Source organism: Oncorhynchus mykiss, chromosome Y, assembly GCF_013265735.2.
Source record: "Oncorhynchus mykiss isolate Arlee chromosome Y, USDA_OmykA_1.1, whole genome shotgun sequence".
NCBI classification, from domain to species: Eukaryota; Metazoa; Chordata; class Actinopteri; order Salmoniformes; family Salmonidae; genus Oncorhynchus; species Oncorhynchus mykiss.
The window spans coordinates 35,545,660-35,564,986 of NC_048593.1; the positions used below are offsets into that span (position 1 = coordinate 35,545,660).

The following is a 19,327-nucleotide window of genomic DNA, read 5'->3' on the forward strand; positions in this document are numbered from 1 at the left end:
CAGGGTTAGTAGATAGTTGAAATGTTGTTGACAGTTATTCACCATATACTGACCATCTAAACCAATACTATTTGGACTATCCAAATAAAGTGTTTCCCAGATTTCTTTCAGATGTGAAATATTGTGTCCAGAGCTAGCGACATTTCAGGCAACAACAGGTTTTTCACCCCCTAGCTTGGCCTCTGAACTCCCTGCCAGTTCTCTTCCAGAGCTTGATTCTATGGTGCAGCTGCCTGTATCCCTGGCTGCACTCACGGACCCCGCAGACAAACTCAACCCAAAGTCTCCTAATCCGATCCATTACTCCGTATAGTACTGGCATGCCTCAGCCTCATCTCATGTTACCATGACTACTGCCAAAGAATGTTCTCTGCTCACTAGAAGTCTGGGTTTGGACCATCAATGTCAGTCACATCAACCCCTGTTGATACCTGAACTCTCTCTCTCTCTCTCTCTCTCTCTCTCTCTCTGATCCTGCAGGCCCGACTCCTAGCTTCTGGATTGAAGTGGTCTCTCATGCGCTAACAACATGCAATAGTTGGGGAACAAGGTTATTGCCCACTGCACGGTAGAAACATACATAACTGAGGCTGTCAACATTGTTGACATTCAAGTGATTTACACGCTTCAGCATCATTACATCATGGAGCCTGGGGGATAGTCATATATCATGGAACCTGGGGTATAGTCATATCATGGAGCCTGGGGGATAGTCATATCATGGAGCCTGGGGTATAGTCATATCATGGAGCCGGGGGAATAGTTATATCATGGAGCCTGGGGAATAGTCTTATCATGGAGCCTGGGGGATAGTCATATATCATGGAGCCTGGGGTATAGTCATATCATGGAGCCAGGGGAATAGTCTTATCATGGAGCCTGGGGGATAGTCATATATCATGGAACCTGGGGTATAGTCATATCATGGAGCCAGGGGAATAGTCTCATCATGGAGCCTGGGGAATAGTCATATCATGGAGCCAGGGGAATAGTCTTATCATGGAGCCTGGGGGATAGTCATATATCATGGAACCTGGGGTATAGTCATATCATGGAGCCTGGGGGATAGTCATATCATGGAGCCTGGGGAATAGTCTTATCATGGAGCCTGGGGGATAGTCATATCATGGAGCCTGGGGAATAGTCTCATCATGGAGCCTGGGGAATAGTCATATCATGGAGCCAGGGGAATAGTCTTATCATGGAGCCTGGGGAATAGTCATATATCACGGAGCCTGGGGATAGTCATATATCATGGAGCCTGGGGAATAGTCATATCATGGAGCCTGGGGTATAGTCATATCATGGAGCCTGGGGTATAGTCATATCATGGAGCCTGGGGTATAGTCATATCATGGAGCCTGGGGAATAGTTATATCATGGAGCCTGGGGGATAATCATATCATGGAGCCTGGGGGATAGTCATATATCATGGAGCCTGGGGAATAGTTATATCATGGAGCCGGGGGAATAGTTATATCATGGAGCCTGGGGAATAGTCATATCATGGAGCCTGGGGGATAGTCATATATCATGGAGCCTGGGGAATAGTTATATCATGGAGCCTGGGGTATAGTCATATCATGGAGCCTGGGGTATAGTCATATATCATGGAACCTGGGGTATAGTCTTATCATGGAGCCTGGGGTATAGTCATATCATGGAGCCTGGGGAATAGTCATATCATGGAGCCGGGGGAATAGTTATATCATGGAGCCTGGGGGATAGTCATATCATGGAACCTGGGGGATAGTCATATATCATGGAGCCTGGGGAATAGTTATATCATGGAGCCTGGGGTATAGTCATATCATGGAGCCTGGGGTATAGTCATATATCATGGAACCTGGGGTATAGTCTTATCATGGAGCCTGGGGGATAGTCATATATCATGTAGCCTGGGGTATAGTCTTATCATGTAGCCTGGGGAATAGTTATATCATGGAGCCTGGGGTATAGTCATATCTTGGAGCCTGGGGTATAGTCATATATCATGGAACCTGGGGTATAGTCTTATCATGGAGCCTGGGGGATAGTCATATATCATGTAGCCTGGGGTATAGTCTTATCATGTAGCCTGGGGGATAGTCATATCATGGAGCCTGGGGGATAGTCATGTATCATGGAACCTGGGGTATAGTCTTATCATGGAGCCTAGGGAATCGTCAGCTTTAGTTTTGACTCGCTCTCACACACCTCTGCGTTTTCCTCTACACAATGCACAGCCTATCAATTGTAGTTAGATTAGAGGGAAAAGATCTGCTCAGACTTGTTAGACCTCAGTTTGAATTCTATCTACAGAGAATCGTTCAGCAATAATAGTATAGCAAATGTAATGAATATCCACATATTTCTTTAAACTACAGTATATAATTCAATCTTAATCATTTGTATTTCCTTATAGTTAGCAAAGCTTTTCTAATGTCTTCTAACATCTACTGTGCATCCACTGTCTCCACAGTGAGACAGCTCTCCCACTAAGTAGGCTGCAGGCATAGGGTCAATTCCATTTTAATTTCAGTCAATTCAGAAAGTAAATCAAATTCCAATTTGACATTTTCCCAATTGAAAAGCATTGATGAGACTGTCAACACTTCCGGAATTGACAGGTATTGAAATGGGAATTGACCCTAAACCTAGCATTGCATCTTGTCAGTCAGATAGTCAGGCAGCCAGTCAGATAGTCAGGCAGAGGCACCACTGATGTTGATCCTGTCTGTCAGATAGCCAAATCCTACAGGAGCAGAACTGCAGTAAGGAGCCTCAGGAATCCCTGGGGAACTCATGGCATTCAGTAGAGACAAAACACTAGTTCTAAAAAGGTAAGCTAGGCCACTGAATGTCATTAGCGACAGAGGAAGTATTAAGAACTAGTTGTGGAGTCTTGCTCTTGTTGCTGTGGAACTAGAAGACTGTTAAAGCAGGGAGAATAGTCGTCTGTATAATCACTTCTACATCTGTCAAAATCCCCTTTGATCCCCTAGAATCACCACTATATCTGGGCCTTCTACAGTGGAGGACATTACAGTAGAGGAACAGGCCAGATTCAGGGCACCTGCTCACACCATTATAATCCAGATAAGAGTAGCACAGCATTAAGAACTGTAATATCAAATGCTGCTCTGGCTGATTGCCTGCTCCAGATGACTTTTCAAATATCCACTCTCTCTCTCTGCCCGTTAGCCCACAACATTAGCACAACTTGCTAGGAGGCAGCCGAAATGCACGCACACACACACACACATCTCCTTAAGAGAGACCAAACAAATTACATAGACTTGCATCTTCATATCATAAATTGCAAGACCTTGGTTTGTTTATTCCTTCCAGGATGGTTATATGAGTCACCCTCAATGAGCCCACACTCTTTGTAGCCCATGTCCTCTTCTATCTTAACCGATCTGATTTTATTGCCAGCCCAACACTCTTACAGTTTTTTCCAACTTCTTACACACGTCTCCTTTTTTTCAAAGCTCTACACACAATTGCCAAAACTGCACACACAAAATGCTAAATGCCTCACATCTCCTTCAAAATGTAACACTGCATTCAAAATGCTATAAACACATGTCAGAATGAAGCATTTGCATCAAATGTCAAACACTGCTTTCATATTAGTACATTTCTGGATAAACCATGTAAACACTGTTGTTCTAAATCTAAAGCTCTTTGGTCTTTCATAGGCTTATATCTACATTTCAATACAATGTTCTACAGTGAAAGTCATCTGCTGAGAGGGGTAACAAGTACACTGTAAACACCAATACAATGTTCTACAGTGAAAGTAATCTGCTGAGAGGGGTAACAAGTACACTGTTACAGTTTTTTTTGATTGCTTAAGCACGATTTTCAAAACAGGGCCCGTGTTTTCAAAACACTACACACAATTAGCACAACCACACACCCAAATAGCAAAACACCACAGATCCTTTGCAAAATTAAACACTCTTGTAAAAACTATACACTTCTTTTTAAAAACCACACTTTGTTACCATATGAAACACACACGTTTCACATTACTATGCTCTGTTGACACGAGTTACACTCTGCTGTGATAAACCTAAAACACTTTTAGCACTTCTACTTCCCTATGATTAGAGTAGGCTACTATCAACAAAGTACAAATATAATGTAAATTCACCAAGCACTACAAAAGACCAATGTTGCAGACTGAAGAAAAACATTTATTTCTCAACACGCCCAAAATGTTGACATGGAGATTCATAATACTGTAACCAAACGTCACTTTACATATTGTAAGTTCAAAAAAATAAAATAAAAAATAACTAGACATTGTCTCTTCGCCTAGCTGGATCTGGCCAGAGAAGTTCATCAACATCGCAGGCAATGTTGTCATTAGCAAGACACCTTGGAAAGAAACGTCTTGAATGACGAATCCATCCTTGCATTGAAGCTACCTCCATCTGGTCACAGCCCTCCTCCATGGCTTGGATGAGGGGTACCTCAGCCTGGAACGGAGATCATATACCTTCCACCGCCATGCCGAGAAAAAATATTCTATAGGGTTGAGGAATGGAGAGTATGGTGGAAGATATAGGACGGTGAAATGTGGATGTTGCTGAAACCAGTTCTGAACCAGAGCAGAGCGGTGGAAAGACACATTGTCCCAGACAACAATGTATTGCATATGATCGACTTGATTTGCTGCTGTTATGTTGTGCAATTGGTCCAAGAATGTAAGTATGAGTGCTGTGTTGTAAGGGCCCATATAGGCATGACTTTGGAGGACCCCATTCTGTGTAATGGCTGCACAGTGTGTTATATTACCCCCACTTTGCCCTGGGACATTGACTATAGCCCTGTGGCCATTGATGCTTCTTCCCCTCCTTCGTGTTCTCGTCAGGTTGAACCCAGCCTCATCTACGTAAATGTACTCATGCTGGATCTCCTCTCCATCCATTCGTAAAACTCTCAGAAAAACAGTGTCAGGCAAAATTGTGTAGTTCAGTGTAGATCTAGTATACATATTACAGTACAGTAAAATATTATGAGACAGTATGCAAGATCACACTGCTAAAGTGAATACATACCTCTGCATAACCATGCCGCAGTCGTTTCTCCCTTTCGGAATTGCGCTCAAAAGGCACTCGATAAATTTGCTTCATTTGAATACGTTTTATACGTATATCGGCTTAGATTTGGCTGTACGCGCAGTCCAATTTCCCTCAGCGTCAGGCCGTGGTTGACAACGTGGTCAACCAGTGTTGCGTGGATCTCATTTGTCAGATTCGGTCCTCTTTGAGCACCTTCTTGTCTTCCTCTTCCTCCCCTTCCTCCTCCTCCTCGTTCTCGTCCTCGTTCTCCTCGTCCTCCTCGTTCTCCTCGTCGTCCTCCTCATTCTCCTCATTCTCCTCGTCCTCCTCGTCGTCCTCCTCCTCCTCCTCCTCCTCCTCCTCCTCCTCCTCGTCTTACTCTTTCTCTGACTCTTTCCATTGTGCTTGAAGACCGATGAACTCACCTGCTGCTTTTTATAGTGCTTATACACCTGATTGGTGTGTCTACAATTAAGCAAACAAGTGTTTGCACACCTGATGACTGTGTTGAACCAATTGTTTGGACGGTGTGGTAATTTGACAGTCAGTGCTTTGGTATTGCAAGGACGTGACTTCATGATATATTTTTGTGTGTAATGTATGTTAAGTGTGTTTAGTGTTTTGCAAATCACTGTGTGTAGAGTTTTGCAACAAGTGTGAGGTTGACAATGTGCTTATAGTTGTGCAAATATGGGCTGATGTTTTGCTTCTTGAGTGTAAGGTTTTGCTAATAGTGTACTACTTTTAATTTTAGTGTGTAAGCAATCCAAAAAAACTGTAACACCAATACAATGTTCTACAGTGAAAGTAATCTGCTGAGAGGGGTAACAAGTACACTGTAAACACCAATGCAATGTAGAAACAGAAAATATTTATTAGGCCAAACATTACTGTAGTATACAGTAGCATACAACAAAACCATAAACATATGTAAACCAAAAGTATATTCTTTAGAATACAGTAAAGAACACAATTGTGTGTGTGGGGTCCCGGGGGGGTAGTCCAGGAATTGGTAGGAGGGGAGGGGGGGAAGTCACCAGTGCTAAGCTACGCTTCATCTCTTCTCCGGCCTGGGTCTGGCCACAATACTTTGTCCGCATCACAAGATAAGTTTTCTCTTGCCAAACATTGAGGGAAGTATCTCCTAGCGTGGCGTATCCAACCTTGGACAGAGGCAACCTCTATGTCCCCACATGGAGGGAAGTATCTCCTAGCATGGCGTATCCAACCTTGGACAGAGGCAACCTCTATGTCCCCACATGGAGGGAAGTATCTCCTAGCATGGCGTATCCAACCTTGGACAGAGGCAACCTCTATGTCCCCACATGGAGGGAAGTATCTCCTAGCATGGCGTATCCAACCTTGGACAGAGGCAACCTCTATGTCCCCACATGCGTCCTCCATTGCCTGGAGAAGCGGCATGCAGGCATAGGGTTTGAGATCATACACTTTCCAGTGCCAGGCTGAGAAGAATTCCTCTATGGGATTTAGAAAAGGTGAATATGGGGGTAGGTACAAAACTATACAAAATTGTGGATGGGTGGCAAACCAGTTTTGGACCAGAACAGCCTGGTGAAAACTAACATTGGCCCATAAAACCACAAATCTAGCAGGCTCCTGATCTGGATCAGGGACAAGCATTGTGTAAATTGCATCTTGAAAAGTGAGCATATGGCCCGTGTTGTACGGACCCAGTGTGGCATTGTGATGGAGGACCCCGTTTTGAGTGATGGCAGCACACACAGTTATATTACCCCCACGCTGTCCAGGGACATTGGTAATTGCCCTCTGTCCTATTACATTTCTTCCGCGGCGCCTGGTTTTGGTGAGGTTGAAGCCAACCTCATCCACATAAATAAATTAATGCCGAATTACATGGGCATCCAGCTCCAATACTCTCTGTAACAGACAAAAGGATATACAGATGAGTAAATTTGGTATGTCTGAAGTACTGGAAGTAGTGTTGTATACATACCTCTACAAAGTCATGTCGCATATTCTTGACTGTCAGAGTTTTTCTCAAATGGCACCTTGTAAAGTTGTTTCATCGTCACTCGGTGCCGTTGGAGGATGCGTTGTATGGTCGACAAGCTTACAGCATTGATGTTGTTAAATATGGTGTCATTATTCAAGATATGCTCTCTTATCTCTCGAATCCTAATTGCATTGTTGGCCAAAACCATATTTATAATTGCAGTCTCTTGTACATCTGTAAACAAGCGTCCTCGTCCTCCATGATGTCTTTGCCTTTCCACTCTGTACAGAATTCAAACACAGTATGTGTTCAGCATAGGAACTGTAAACAATGTACAATAAAATGTAGTAAAGCATGATAACCAACCTCATTCATTCAATGCAGTGCAGTAAATGGATGGCTTAGAGTTACAAATGTTTATGCAATACTATGCAGTCATACGTATTTTACAGTACATTACTGTAATGCTAAAATAGTCATTAGATAGTTGCATACCTGTTCTCATTTCTGAAGGTTCGAATTATGGACGCCACTATAAATCGAATCAAGTTGGGCTGGACTCTCAGTCCAGCCTCTCTCATGGTCAAACCGTGGTTGATCACATGATCAACAAGTGTTGCCCTAATCTCATCAGAGATGGCTCTCCTTCCTTCTCTTCTTTGCCCTAGTCCTCTTCTTCCTCTTCCTCTCCCTCCTACTCCTCTTGTTCTCTGTCCATTGTTGGCATTCATTGTTCAAAACAGGTAATCTGACCTTTGACCTATTTATAGGCCTATACTACAGTAAAGCAGTGATTGGTTAGTGATCAGTTAAACTATTAGTGTTTGCACATGTGAGGAGTGTGTGTGTGACCTGGTGAATAAGTGTAGCATTTTGATTGGTTGTGTTTGGAAAAGGAAAGCAAGTCACTTCCTGTTAGATTTTTGTGTTTTAGGTAGAGAATTGTGTGTAGTGTTTTGAAAAAAGTGTTTTATGCAATTGACAACTGAGTCAAAGGCTGAGAAATAGCTTATGGTTTTGGATATTTGGTGTGTAGTTCAGCACTTTGAGTGAGAGGTTTCAAAAATCGTGTGACATGAAAAGATTTCTGCCGCCCTGATCTGAGGAAATGCTTCATGTTGGCTCATGGAGGTTTATTGGCTTCAATTCATTACTCATGAAGACAATTTGAGGGAATATTGCCTTGCTCATACATTTCCATCATGTCATACTATACATATGACACATACTGTTTCCCAGATCAATATTGTGATCTTAAGGTGTTCCCATTTAAATTCCAATTTGTGATAAATTAATTAGGCCTAGGAAACCTGTGATCCAATTAGACGTGTGAGAATCATTCATTCTTCAGTGCCTCAGTATTTGCTGAACCGTTATTCAATGTAAATTCAACACATTGATGTGAGTGTCATACCACCTGTCAACACTTGGGGACAGTCATTATCCTGTGTCATATCCCACTCCATTTGTGCCTTGGGTCTTCAACAGGGGCAATTATAATGTTTGGTGACGTAATGCACCTTGGAAGCCCCTCTTTTCATCACATGTGGCAAATTAGCAGCTCTGTGAGATGCCTGAATATATGTGTTCACATCACATCATAAAGAAACATAAACATGAGCAGGTTGTTCTGATTGAGGTGATAGAAACCAACAGGGAATTTCCAGATGAGGATCAACACTGACCAGCTGGTCTCTATCCATCTCTGGGTTAGCTCTGTCCCTGGCTGCAGAGATCTGTCCCATAGACGGGGTCTGACTTCATCCATTAAAAGTGGCTCCTGTTGGCTCAGGCTTCCCCAGGTATGTGTGTGTGTGTGTGTGTGTGTGTGTGTGTGTGTCTGTGTCTGTGTCTGTGTCTGTGTCTGTGTGTGTGTGTGTTATTCCAGGGAGACCTGCTGGACATTTTAGATGATATATATGTTGATCCAAACCCTTTCCATTCTCTACCGTTTTCTCATTTATTACTCAGTTTATACAACATTGTTGCCCTAACCAAGTCATTTTTGCAGTTGTCAGTCAAGGAGGAGATTGATGCCTAAGAGTCTGTTGTTGAGATTGTAAAGCATGATACTGTATTCCACCATCTTGTTCCTTACTGAAATATAATTTTTTACTATTGATGCTCATGTTATGGACTGTAGTTGTTTCAGCTCCCAAACAGGAAGGCACTTATGGAAGTCTCTCTAGATGGGAGCATTTGCTAATTGACTGAAAACTAAATGTATAGGGAAAGAAGGCCCCCCCCCCCCCCCCCCCCAAGTCTATCACTCTCTGCTTTCTGAGGAGATGCACTCGCAGCCAGCAGACCGTGAAAGCTCAGCCTTGTCCAGGCTTGACAGCAACAAAGCCATGTGGCCAATACGCGGCCTGTTATAGAAGTGAATCACAAAGTCCTGAGCCGGGCTGATACCCTTAAGGGTAGACCAGGCGGTCTGCTGGAGTTACTGACTCAAAGCCACAAGAGGGTAGAACATATTTCCAACGTTGCTTGTTTAGCAGGAGCGTCAGTATACTGCATTTCTATTGGAAGTATGGAAGAGGGGGAAGGGCTGTGATGAAATCTTAATGAATCTCCCAACTCTGTCAGAGACAGACTGTATACGTCAACAAGGAGGAATGACTTGGTCAAGCTTTTAGTTTTTCCCAGTGGGGTGTACAGGTTCACAATGGGCTGAGTGGGTTAGTGGCTGAATGTGTTGTGATCGACAAAGGGGCCATGCAGAAATCAAAAGTGACAAAGATCTTAAATATCTTCTTCGTGAATAATTAGGATATATTCCCTTTAGGCTGTATGTGACATGGTTTCCACTAGACTAGTATCTGGTCATTGACCATGGCGTGTAATGCATTAACCTGCAGGCTATACAGCCTGGTCTCATAGACTACACGTAACATGGTACATGTAAAAACGGGACTCTCAAATTAGTATGACATGATACGTTTGGTATGGTTACATAAGATAGAAGGTTAAGTCAAAAATGGAAGTAGGGTGGTTGGTTGGGGTGGATAGGTAGGCGTATAATGGGAACATCTAGCAAGCCAAAGGTTGTGATTTCAAATCTCGTCACAGACTATTTTTGTTAATTAGCAACTTTTCAAATACTTACTACTTTTTAGTTACTTTTCAATTACTTAGCATGTTAGCTAACCATTCCCCTAACCCTAACTATTTTAGCTAACCCTTCCCCTAACCCTTTAACTTAACTCCTAAACTTAACCTTAACCCCTAGCCTAGCCAACGTTATCCAGTTAGCTAACATTAGCACCTAGCTAGAATTCGTAACATATCATAAGTTTTTCAAATTTGTAGTATATTGTACATTTTTCAAATTCGGGAACATGTTGGACGTCCACAAATTAATGCATACCATACCAAATGTAGCATATCATACTAAATGGAGTGTCTCGGATTTATGTACAGAATAATACGAAAATCTCTCAGACCAGGTTGGGCTATAAAGTGTTGTAGATGATTCCTCCATGAAGCAGAGCTAGCTGTGATGATAAAATGAGGAGTAGGTGGGTGAGTGTGGATTCTGACTTAACCTTCATTGTGAGGGCCTACAGTTGGTTGGTTTGTTATTTTCATAATAATAACATAATAGTACATCAGAGAAATATTTTCAGACCAAAGAAAATAGAGATATTAATGATTCCTTAATCAAAAGTTAAATGACTGGTATTTTAATGTCTTTGGGGCTTGCTTGGTTGCTTGATTAGTTATATTAGTGGATTGAAGTGGATGTATATTTAATCTTTCACTTTGCTAAGTATGTGTGTATGCACATATGTTTACGTGTTTGTGCTCATGTATGTGCTTGTCCATATGTGTGCACTGTTTAAACGCCACCATGTTAAGCTGCCTCCTCCCCTGTCTGTCTGTCTGTCTGTCTGTCTGTCTGTCTGTCTGTCTGTCTGTCTGTCTGTCTGTCTGTCTGTCTGTCTGTCTGCCTGCCTGCCTGCCTGTCTGTCTGTCTGTCTGTCTCTCTCTCTGTCTGTCTGTCTGTCTGTCTGTCTGTCTGTCTGTCTGTCTGTCTGTCTGCCTGTGAAGTGTGCGTTTGGAGAGGAGGGGGATGCAGTTGCCATGGCAATGGGGCTGTGTATTCAGGAGTGCAGGCAGAGCTGCGATTGGAGGAACCAGGCGAAGCGGGCGGGCGAAATATTGGAGCAAAACTGACAGCCAGCATTGCCCCCCTTCACTTCCACTCCGTAGATCAGGATAGTGATAGAGAAGCTTGGCTCTCATCAAGGCTTCCAACCATCCTCTATCTATCGCTTCCAATTGCTTTCGCTCCAAAAAGCACTCGACTAAAGGTCCAGCTGAAACCCTCCACCTCAGATCATGACCACTACCATCTGCACCCGCTTCACTGAGGAATTCCAGATGTTTGAGGAACTGGGCAAGTAAGTTCCACAAGACATTTTTCATTTTTTTTTACTCATACAAAGGGGTATTTGGCATTGCATTTGGGGCCTGTGTGACAATGAAAGATTACCTCTTTGTTCAGTTTGAGTCAGAGGCATTTGTTCACAGCAAGTGAGGGACTATTGATTAAATATTTGGTGGCAGAACTGAATAACATTACTCTTCTAAAGAAATCCCTTTATGGTAGGAGACCGGAAAGGTGTTTTAGCTGAGGAAATATAACTTTGATGAGAGAAGGGAAGAGTTAAGAGAATGATCAGGTGGGAATGAACTTGTGGGATCAGGTGAGAATGAACAGGTGGGAATGAACAGGTGGGAATTAACAGGTGGGATCAGGTGAGAATGAACAGGTGGGATCAGGTGAGTATGAACAGGTGGGATCAGGTGAGAATGAACAGGTGGGAATTAACAGGTGGCAGTGCCAACATATTTCTGACATTTCTCGTCTGATAATTATTTCAGGAGTCTTGAGTCACATAACATTTTCCTAAATGGAGTGCATTTTGAGAGAGTAGTATCATCACTTAGAAGACATAACTGATCTTTCGTAAGTGGCTACCTCTTCACACAGGAAGCTGGAGGATGTCTCTCAATGTCATATTGGACCCTAGGTCGAGACAGAGATTCAGCCTGGTGGAATAAAGCGAGAAGACTCGACTTTATTATTGGATAGCGGTGCTCGGTGGTTCACATTCATCCTCTAGGTGGTAACACACATACACACACATATACAAAACACACACATACATTCACACAAAACACACACATGCCTGCCCACACAAAACACACACTGTCCTTATTTTCCAATATCTTCTGGTAACTTGACAGCTCAATTATTTTGATTGTCTGACAGTTATCAAAGATTTCACACCAGGTAAAATAATATTGAATGGTTCTCCACCAATCTACATAAATGGAAAAGAGGACATATTGATTTAGCTTACTATATATACATTCTGTTAATATATAATATGCAATTTAGCAGACGCTTTTATGCGTGGATACATTTTAGATATGGGTGGTCCTGGGAATCAAACCTGCTACACTGGCATTACAAGCACAACGCTCTACAAACTGAGCTACAAAGGACCGAAGTACCTGTTTATTGTTAGTTCACAATTTGAAAAAGTCCTCAGGGGTCTAGGAGTTTAACATTTTAAAGTATGTTGGATTGAAATACTTGATGGTGCTACATTAAATGTTTGATGGTGCAACGTGAAATGCTTGATGGTGCTTCATCGAGCCCCCTTGTTTATAGCATTATGCTGTATCTGGTTGTATGCAGTATGTTGTGTATGCAGTAGGAACCTGGCTGTATAGTATGTATGCAGAGGAATCTGGCTGTATAGTGTGCATGCAGAGGAACCTGGCTGTATGCAGTATGTATGCAGAGGAACCTGGCTGTATGCAGTATGTATGCAGAGGAACCTGGCTGTATGCAGTATGTATGCAGAGGAACCTGGCTGTATGCAGTATGTATGCAGAGGAACCTGGCTGTATGCAGTATGTATGCAGAGGAACCTGGCTGTATGTATGCAGAGGAACCTGGCTGAATGCAGTATGTATGCTGAGAAACACATAATGCTCAACCATCTGAGAGTTGTGACACATCTAGAGTAGAGTATCCAGAACCCCACTGGCCCCCACCCTCACAGATTCTCTCTCTCTCACACACACACACACACACACACACACACACACACACACACACACACACACACACACACACACACACACACACACACACACACACCAAGCAGCCAAAACCGCTTACATAATTTAATTTTGGGGGTGGCAATCCAATAGTATGACATGGACACATTTCATAATGTCATATTTTTTCGAATGCTTTTCTCCCACAGTTGATGGTTGTACTGAGCTCAAAACATGTCTGATGAATGACCAGAGCTGACATTTAGGATCAGAACAGAGATCTGTTAAGACAGTGACAATAATTATTAAGGCACTGGCAGATTATGAGAATCTTTTCAACTACGACCTTGTCTTTTTTCACTGATGAGTACTGACAGTAGCACTGAGGAGATACATGATGCACAATGTTACAGTGACCAGGGAGAAGCCCAATCTGAATCCATTAAGCAGCACACAATGAAGTTCATGTGTCCTTTCACAAGTAATTCCTAGCGCAATAACTCAACTGTTGAATGAAAGAGGCGGCAGGTTTGGTTTGGAACAGAAGCTTGGGCTAGCACTGACCTCATGTTTATGTGTTTAGTTTGAAATATGGTGTTCAGGCATCAAATCAAATCAAATCGCATTGATCACATACACATATTTAGCAGATGGTATTGCGGGTGTAGCAAAATGCTTGTGTTCCAAGCTCCAACAGTGCAGCAGTATCTAACAATTCACAACAATACACACGAATCGAAAACAAAGAAATTGGAATTAAGAAATATATCAATATTAGGACGAGCAATGTCCGAGTGGCACTGACTAAAATACAGTAGAATAGAATACAGTATATATGGCATGAGTAAAGCCATATGTAAAATTATTAAAGCTGTAGACCACACTATCTACCTAAACAGCTATTTTTTGTAGCTGTTTACATACCACCACAGTCAGAGGCTGGCACTAAGACAGCATTGAATGAGCTGTATTCTGCCGTAAGAAAATGCTCACCCAGAGGTGGAGCTCCTAGAAGCAGGGGACTTTTATGCAGGGAAACTTAAATCCGTTTTTACCAAATTTCTTTCAGCATATTAAATGTGCAACCAGAGGGAAGAATCTCTAGACCACCTTTACTCCACACACAGAGATGCATACAAAGCTCTCTCTCGCCCTCCATTTGGCAAATCTGACCATAATTCTATCCTGCTGATCCTGCTTACAAGCAAAAATTTAAGCAGGAAGCAACAGTGACGAGATCAATAAAAAAGTGGTCAGATGAAGCAGATGCTAAGCTACAGGACTGTTTTGCTAGAACAGACTGGAACATGTTCCGGGATTCTTCCGATGGCATTGAGGAGTACACCACATCAGTCATCTGCTTCATCATAAGTGCATCGATGACGTCGTCCCCACAGTGACCGTGCGTACATACCCCAACCAGAAGCCATGGATTACAGGCAACATCCGCACTTAACTAAAGGCTAGAGCTGCCGCTTTCAAGGAGCGGGACACTAACCCGGCAGCTTATAAGAAATCCCGCTTTGCCCTCCTACGAAATCCCGCTTTGCCCTCCCTTAGGAGACTGACAAGATTTGGCATGGGTCCCCAGATCCTCAAAACGTTCTACAGCTGCACCATCGAAAGCATCCTGACTGGTTGCATCACTGCCTGGTATGGCAACTGCTCGGCCTCCGACCGCAACGCACTACAGAGGTTAATGCGAACGGCCCAGTATATCACTGGGGCCAAGCTCCCTGCCATTCAGGACCTCTATACCATGCGGTGTCAGAGGAAGGCCCTAAAGATGGTCAAAGACTCCAGCCCCCCTAGTCATAGACTGTTCTCTTTTCTACCGCAGAGCAAGCAGTACCGGAGCGCTAAGTCTAGGACCAAGAGGCTTCTAAACAGCTTCTACGCCCAAGCCATAAGACTCCTGAACCCCTAATCAAATGGCTACCCAGACTATTTGTATTGCTCCCCCCCCCCTTTTACACTGCTGCTACTCTCTGTTGTTATCATCTATGCATAGCCACTTTAATAACTCTACCTACATGTACATATTACCTCAGCTAAACGGTGCCCCCGCAGATTGACTCTGTAACGGTACCCCCCTTTATATAGTCTCGCCATTGTTATTTTACTGCTGCTCTTTAATTACTAGTTATTTTTATTTCTTATTCTTATCCATAGATATATATATTTAACTGCATTGTCGGTTAGGGGCTCGTAAGTAAGCAGTACCTGTTGTATTCGGCGCATGTACTAATAAAATTAGATTTGATTTAGTGTTCCATTATTAAAGTGAGCAGTGAACAGACCGTGGCTCGAACAGGCCGTGGCTCGAACAGGCCGTGGCTCGAACAGGCCGTGGCTCGAGTGGTTGTTGTACTTGATGATCTTTTTGCACTTCATGTGACATCGGGTGCTGTTGGTATCCTGGACGGCAGGCAGTTTGCCCCCTGGTGATGCGTTGGGTATACCCGCACCACCCTCTGGAGAGCCTTGCGGTTGCTCCCGGTGCAGCTGACGTACCAGGCCAGCCCAGCCAGTCAGGATGCTCTCAATTGTGCATCTGTAAAAGTTTGTGAGGGTCTTAGGGGCCAAGCCGAATGTCTTCAGCCTCCTGAGGTTGAAGAGGCGCTGTTGCGCCTTCTTCACCACACTGTCTGTGTTTGCGGACCATTTCAGATCGTCAGTGATGTGTATGCCTGCATGGCAATGTTCTCAATCACAAAGCCGAGTAAACTAGTCTCGGAAAACCCAGAACAAAAATATTGCATTATTGCATCAGATGCTTGATTAAACTCTGGGTGGAGATGGGTTAGAAAATTATATTTTCTATCTAGACTAACACCATCTATACTAACCAGACTAGTGAAGTCTTCACCCCTCTGAACGTAATCTCTCAGCCAGCTTCAGGCAAGTCTATGGGCCAAAAATCACCTTCTGAAGATGCGAGCACCTGTCCAGCCCCGGAAAAAATCAGCGTAACTCCTCGTTAGTTAAGGCTTCCCACAGTCTGTTGACAGACGCTACTGACATTTATGTGACGTGCATCTGTTCACAAGAGACTCGTGACCAATCTATCAAGGATCAGGAGCTGTTCTTTAAATATGTTTTACTGTACTACTCAGAAGTGTATCATGCATAATTGCAAAACACCAGATCAGATATCAATCACAGTATTTTACACTTTTTCCTAAAATATGCTCACTGTGCTATTTTTAGGGAATGGATTTAAGCTATTTATTTTTCAAAATAGACTGTCAACACTTGGTCAACACTTGGTCAACACTTAGCTTGCAGTTTCATTTTGGTCATGAAATGAATGATGCATTAACCATTTTAGTACGAAAACATTACGTTCAATTTTTGGAAATCAAAATGAATATTTACTATAACTATGCAGTTCAATATGCATTTTTGTCTCCTGCGCTTCCCAGGGGAGCTTTTTCAGTGGTGCGGCGGTGCCTGAAGGTCCTCTCAGGCCAAGAGTATGCTGCTAAGATCATCAACACCAAGAAGCTATCTGCCAGGGGTAAGTGACTTGCCTATCTCCCAACACCCCGCTTTAAATATGTTTTAACAGTCTATATGGTGGAGACAGTAGAAGTAGGATCCATAGAACAAGCCTCCCCATTCAAGTCAATTATGACATAATGGGTGGATTCTATTTATTTGGTGCAGACAGTAGGGGTTTTGTTCATAAAGATTGCTATTGTATTGTCTTGTGTGAATCCCTCGGTACTCCTCCAAACGTTTCTTTAAGTAGAGCAGTGATATTTCTTCCTCAGTGTTGCCAGAACCCTTTGATGGTACTGACTGACCTGGAAAATGCTGCTGGCTCACAGTTTTGAAATGAAGGTTTGAACTGACTGTTGTTGGTCACAGTTTGATTGGCACATTCATTTTTCAGTCATAAAGACTTATTTTTATTTTATTTCACCTTTATTTAACCAGGTAGGCAAGTTGAGAACAAGTTCTCATTTACAATTGCGACCTGGCCAAGATAAAGCAAAGCAGTTCGACACATACAACGACACAGAGTTACACATGGAGTAAAACAAACATACAGTCAATAATACAGTAGAAACAAGTCTATATACGATGTGAGCAAATGAGGTGAGATAAGGGAGGTAAAGGCAAAAAAAAGGCCATGGTGGCAAAGTAAATACAATAGAGCAAGTAAAACACTGGTAGATTTGCATGGTAGATTTGCAGTGGAAGAATGTGCAAAGTAGAAATACAAATAATGGGGTGCAAAGGAGCAAAATAAATACATTAAAAAAAAAAAATACAGTAGGGAAAGAGGTAGTTGTTTGGGCTAAATTATAGGTGGGCTATGTACAGGTGTAGTAATCTGTGAGCTGCTCTGACAGCTGGTGCTTAAAGCTAGTGGGGGAGATAAGTGTTTCCAGTTTCAAAGATTTTTGTAGTTCGTTCCAGTCATTGGCAGCAGAGAACTGGAAGGAGAGGCGACCAAAGAAATAATTGGTTTTGGGGGTGACCAGAGAGATATACCTGCTGGAGCGCGTGCTACAGGTGGGTGATGCTATGGTGACCAGCGAGATGAGATAAGGGGGGACTTTACCTAGCAGAGACTTGTAGATGACATGGAGCCAGTGGGTTCGACGACGAGTATGAAGCGAGGGCCAGCCAACGAGAGCGTACAGGTCGCAATGGTGGATAGTATATGGGGCTTTGGTGACAAAACGGATGGCACTGTAATAGACTGCATCCAATTTGTTGAGTAGGGTATTGGAGGCTATTTTGTAAATGACATCGCCAAAGTCGAGGACTGGTAGGATGGTCAGTTTTACAAGGGTATGTTTGGCAGCATGAGTGAAGGATGCTTTGTTGCGAAATAGGAAGCCAATTCTAGATTTAACTTTGGATTGGAGATGTTTGATGTGGGTCTGGAAGAAGAGTTTACAGTCTAACCAGACACCTAGGTATTTGTAGTTGTCCACATATTCTAAGTCAGAGCTGTCCAGAGTAGTGATGTTGGACAGGCGGGCAGGTGCAGGCAGCGATCGGTTGAAGAGCATGCATTTAGTTTTACTTGTATTTAAGAGCAATTGGAGGCCACGGAAGGAGAGTTGTATGTCATCGAAGCTTGCCTGGAGGGTTGTTAACACAGTGTCCAAAGAATGGCCAGAAGTATACAGAATGGTGTCGTCTGCGTAGAGGTGGATCAGAGACTCACCAGCAGCAAGAGCGACATCATTGATGTATACACAGAAGAGAGTTTGTCCAAGAATTGAACCCTGTGGCACCCCTATAGAGACTGCCAGAGGTCCGGACAGCAGACCCTCCGATTTTACACACTGAACTCTATCAGAGAAGTAGTTGGGGAACCAGGCCAGGCAATCATTTGAGAAACCAAGGCTGAGTCGAAACCCTTGGCCAGATCAATGAATACGGCTGCACAGTAATGTTTCTTATCGATGACTTTTAAGATATCGTTTAGGACCTTGAGCGTGGCTGAGGTGCACCCATGACCAGCTTTGAAACCAGATTGCATAGCAGAGAGGGTATGGTGAGATTCGAAATGGTCGGTAATCTGTTTGTTGACTTGGCTTTTGAAGACCTTAGAAAGGCAGGGTAGGATAGATATAGGTCTGTAGCAGTGTGGGTCAAGAGTGTCCCCCCCTTTGAAGAGGGGGATGACCGCAGCTGCTTTACAATCTTTGGGAATCTCAGACAACACAAAAGAGAGGTTGAACAGGCTAGTAATAGGGGTGGCAAAAATTTCGACAGATAATTTTAGAAAGAAAGGGTCCAGATTGTCTTGCCCGGCTGATTTGTAGGGGTCCAGATTTTGCAGCTCTTTCAGAATATCAGCTGAACGGATTTGGGAGAAGGAGAAATGGGGAAGGCTTGGGCGAGTTGCTGTGGGGGGTTCAGTGCTGTTGACTGGGGTAGGGGTAGCCAGGTGGAAAGCATGGCCAGCCGTAGAAAAATGCTTATTGAAATTCTCAATTTTAGTGGATTCATCAGTGGTGACAGTGTTTCCTATCTTCAGTGCAGTGGGCAGCTGGGAGGAGGTGTTCTTATTCTCCATGGACTTTACAGTGTCCCAGAACTTTTTTGAGTTAGTGTTGCAGGAAGCATATTTCTGCTTGAAAAAGCTAGCCTTGGATTTTCTAACTGCCTGTGTGTAATGGTTTCTAGCTTCCCTGAAAAGCTGCATATCACTGGGGCTGTTCAATGCTAATGCAGAACGCATAGGATG

At 43.2% G+C, this 19,327-nt stretch overlaps 1 protein-coding gene across 7 annotated transcripts in view; it reads left to right on the plus strand.

The window, feature by feature from the left end:
* The first annotated feature begins 11,080 nt into the window (after positions 1-11,080).
* camk2a (calcium/calmodulin-dependent protein kinase II alpha) overlaps positions 11,081-19,327 on the plus strand; it is a 98,541-nt gene continuing 90,294 nt past the window's right edge. For all 7 annotated transcript variants that reach the window (XM_036967563.1, XM_036967564.1, XM_036967562.1 and 4 more), the window contains exons 1-2: positions 11,081-11,435; positions 16,536-16,630. In XM_036967563.1, the coding sequence (XP_036823458.1) occupies positions 11,374-11,435; positions 16,536-16,630 (157 nt within the window). In that variant the 5' untranslated portion in view covers positions 11,081-11,373. The remainder of the gene's footprint in view (positions 11,436-16,535; positions 16,631-19,327) is intronic.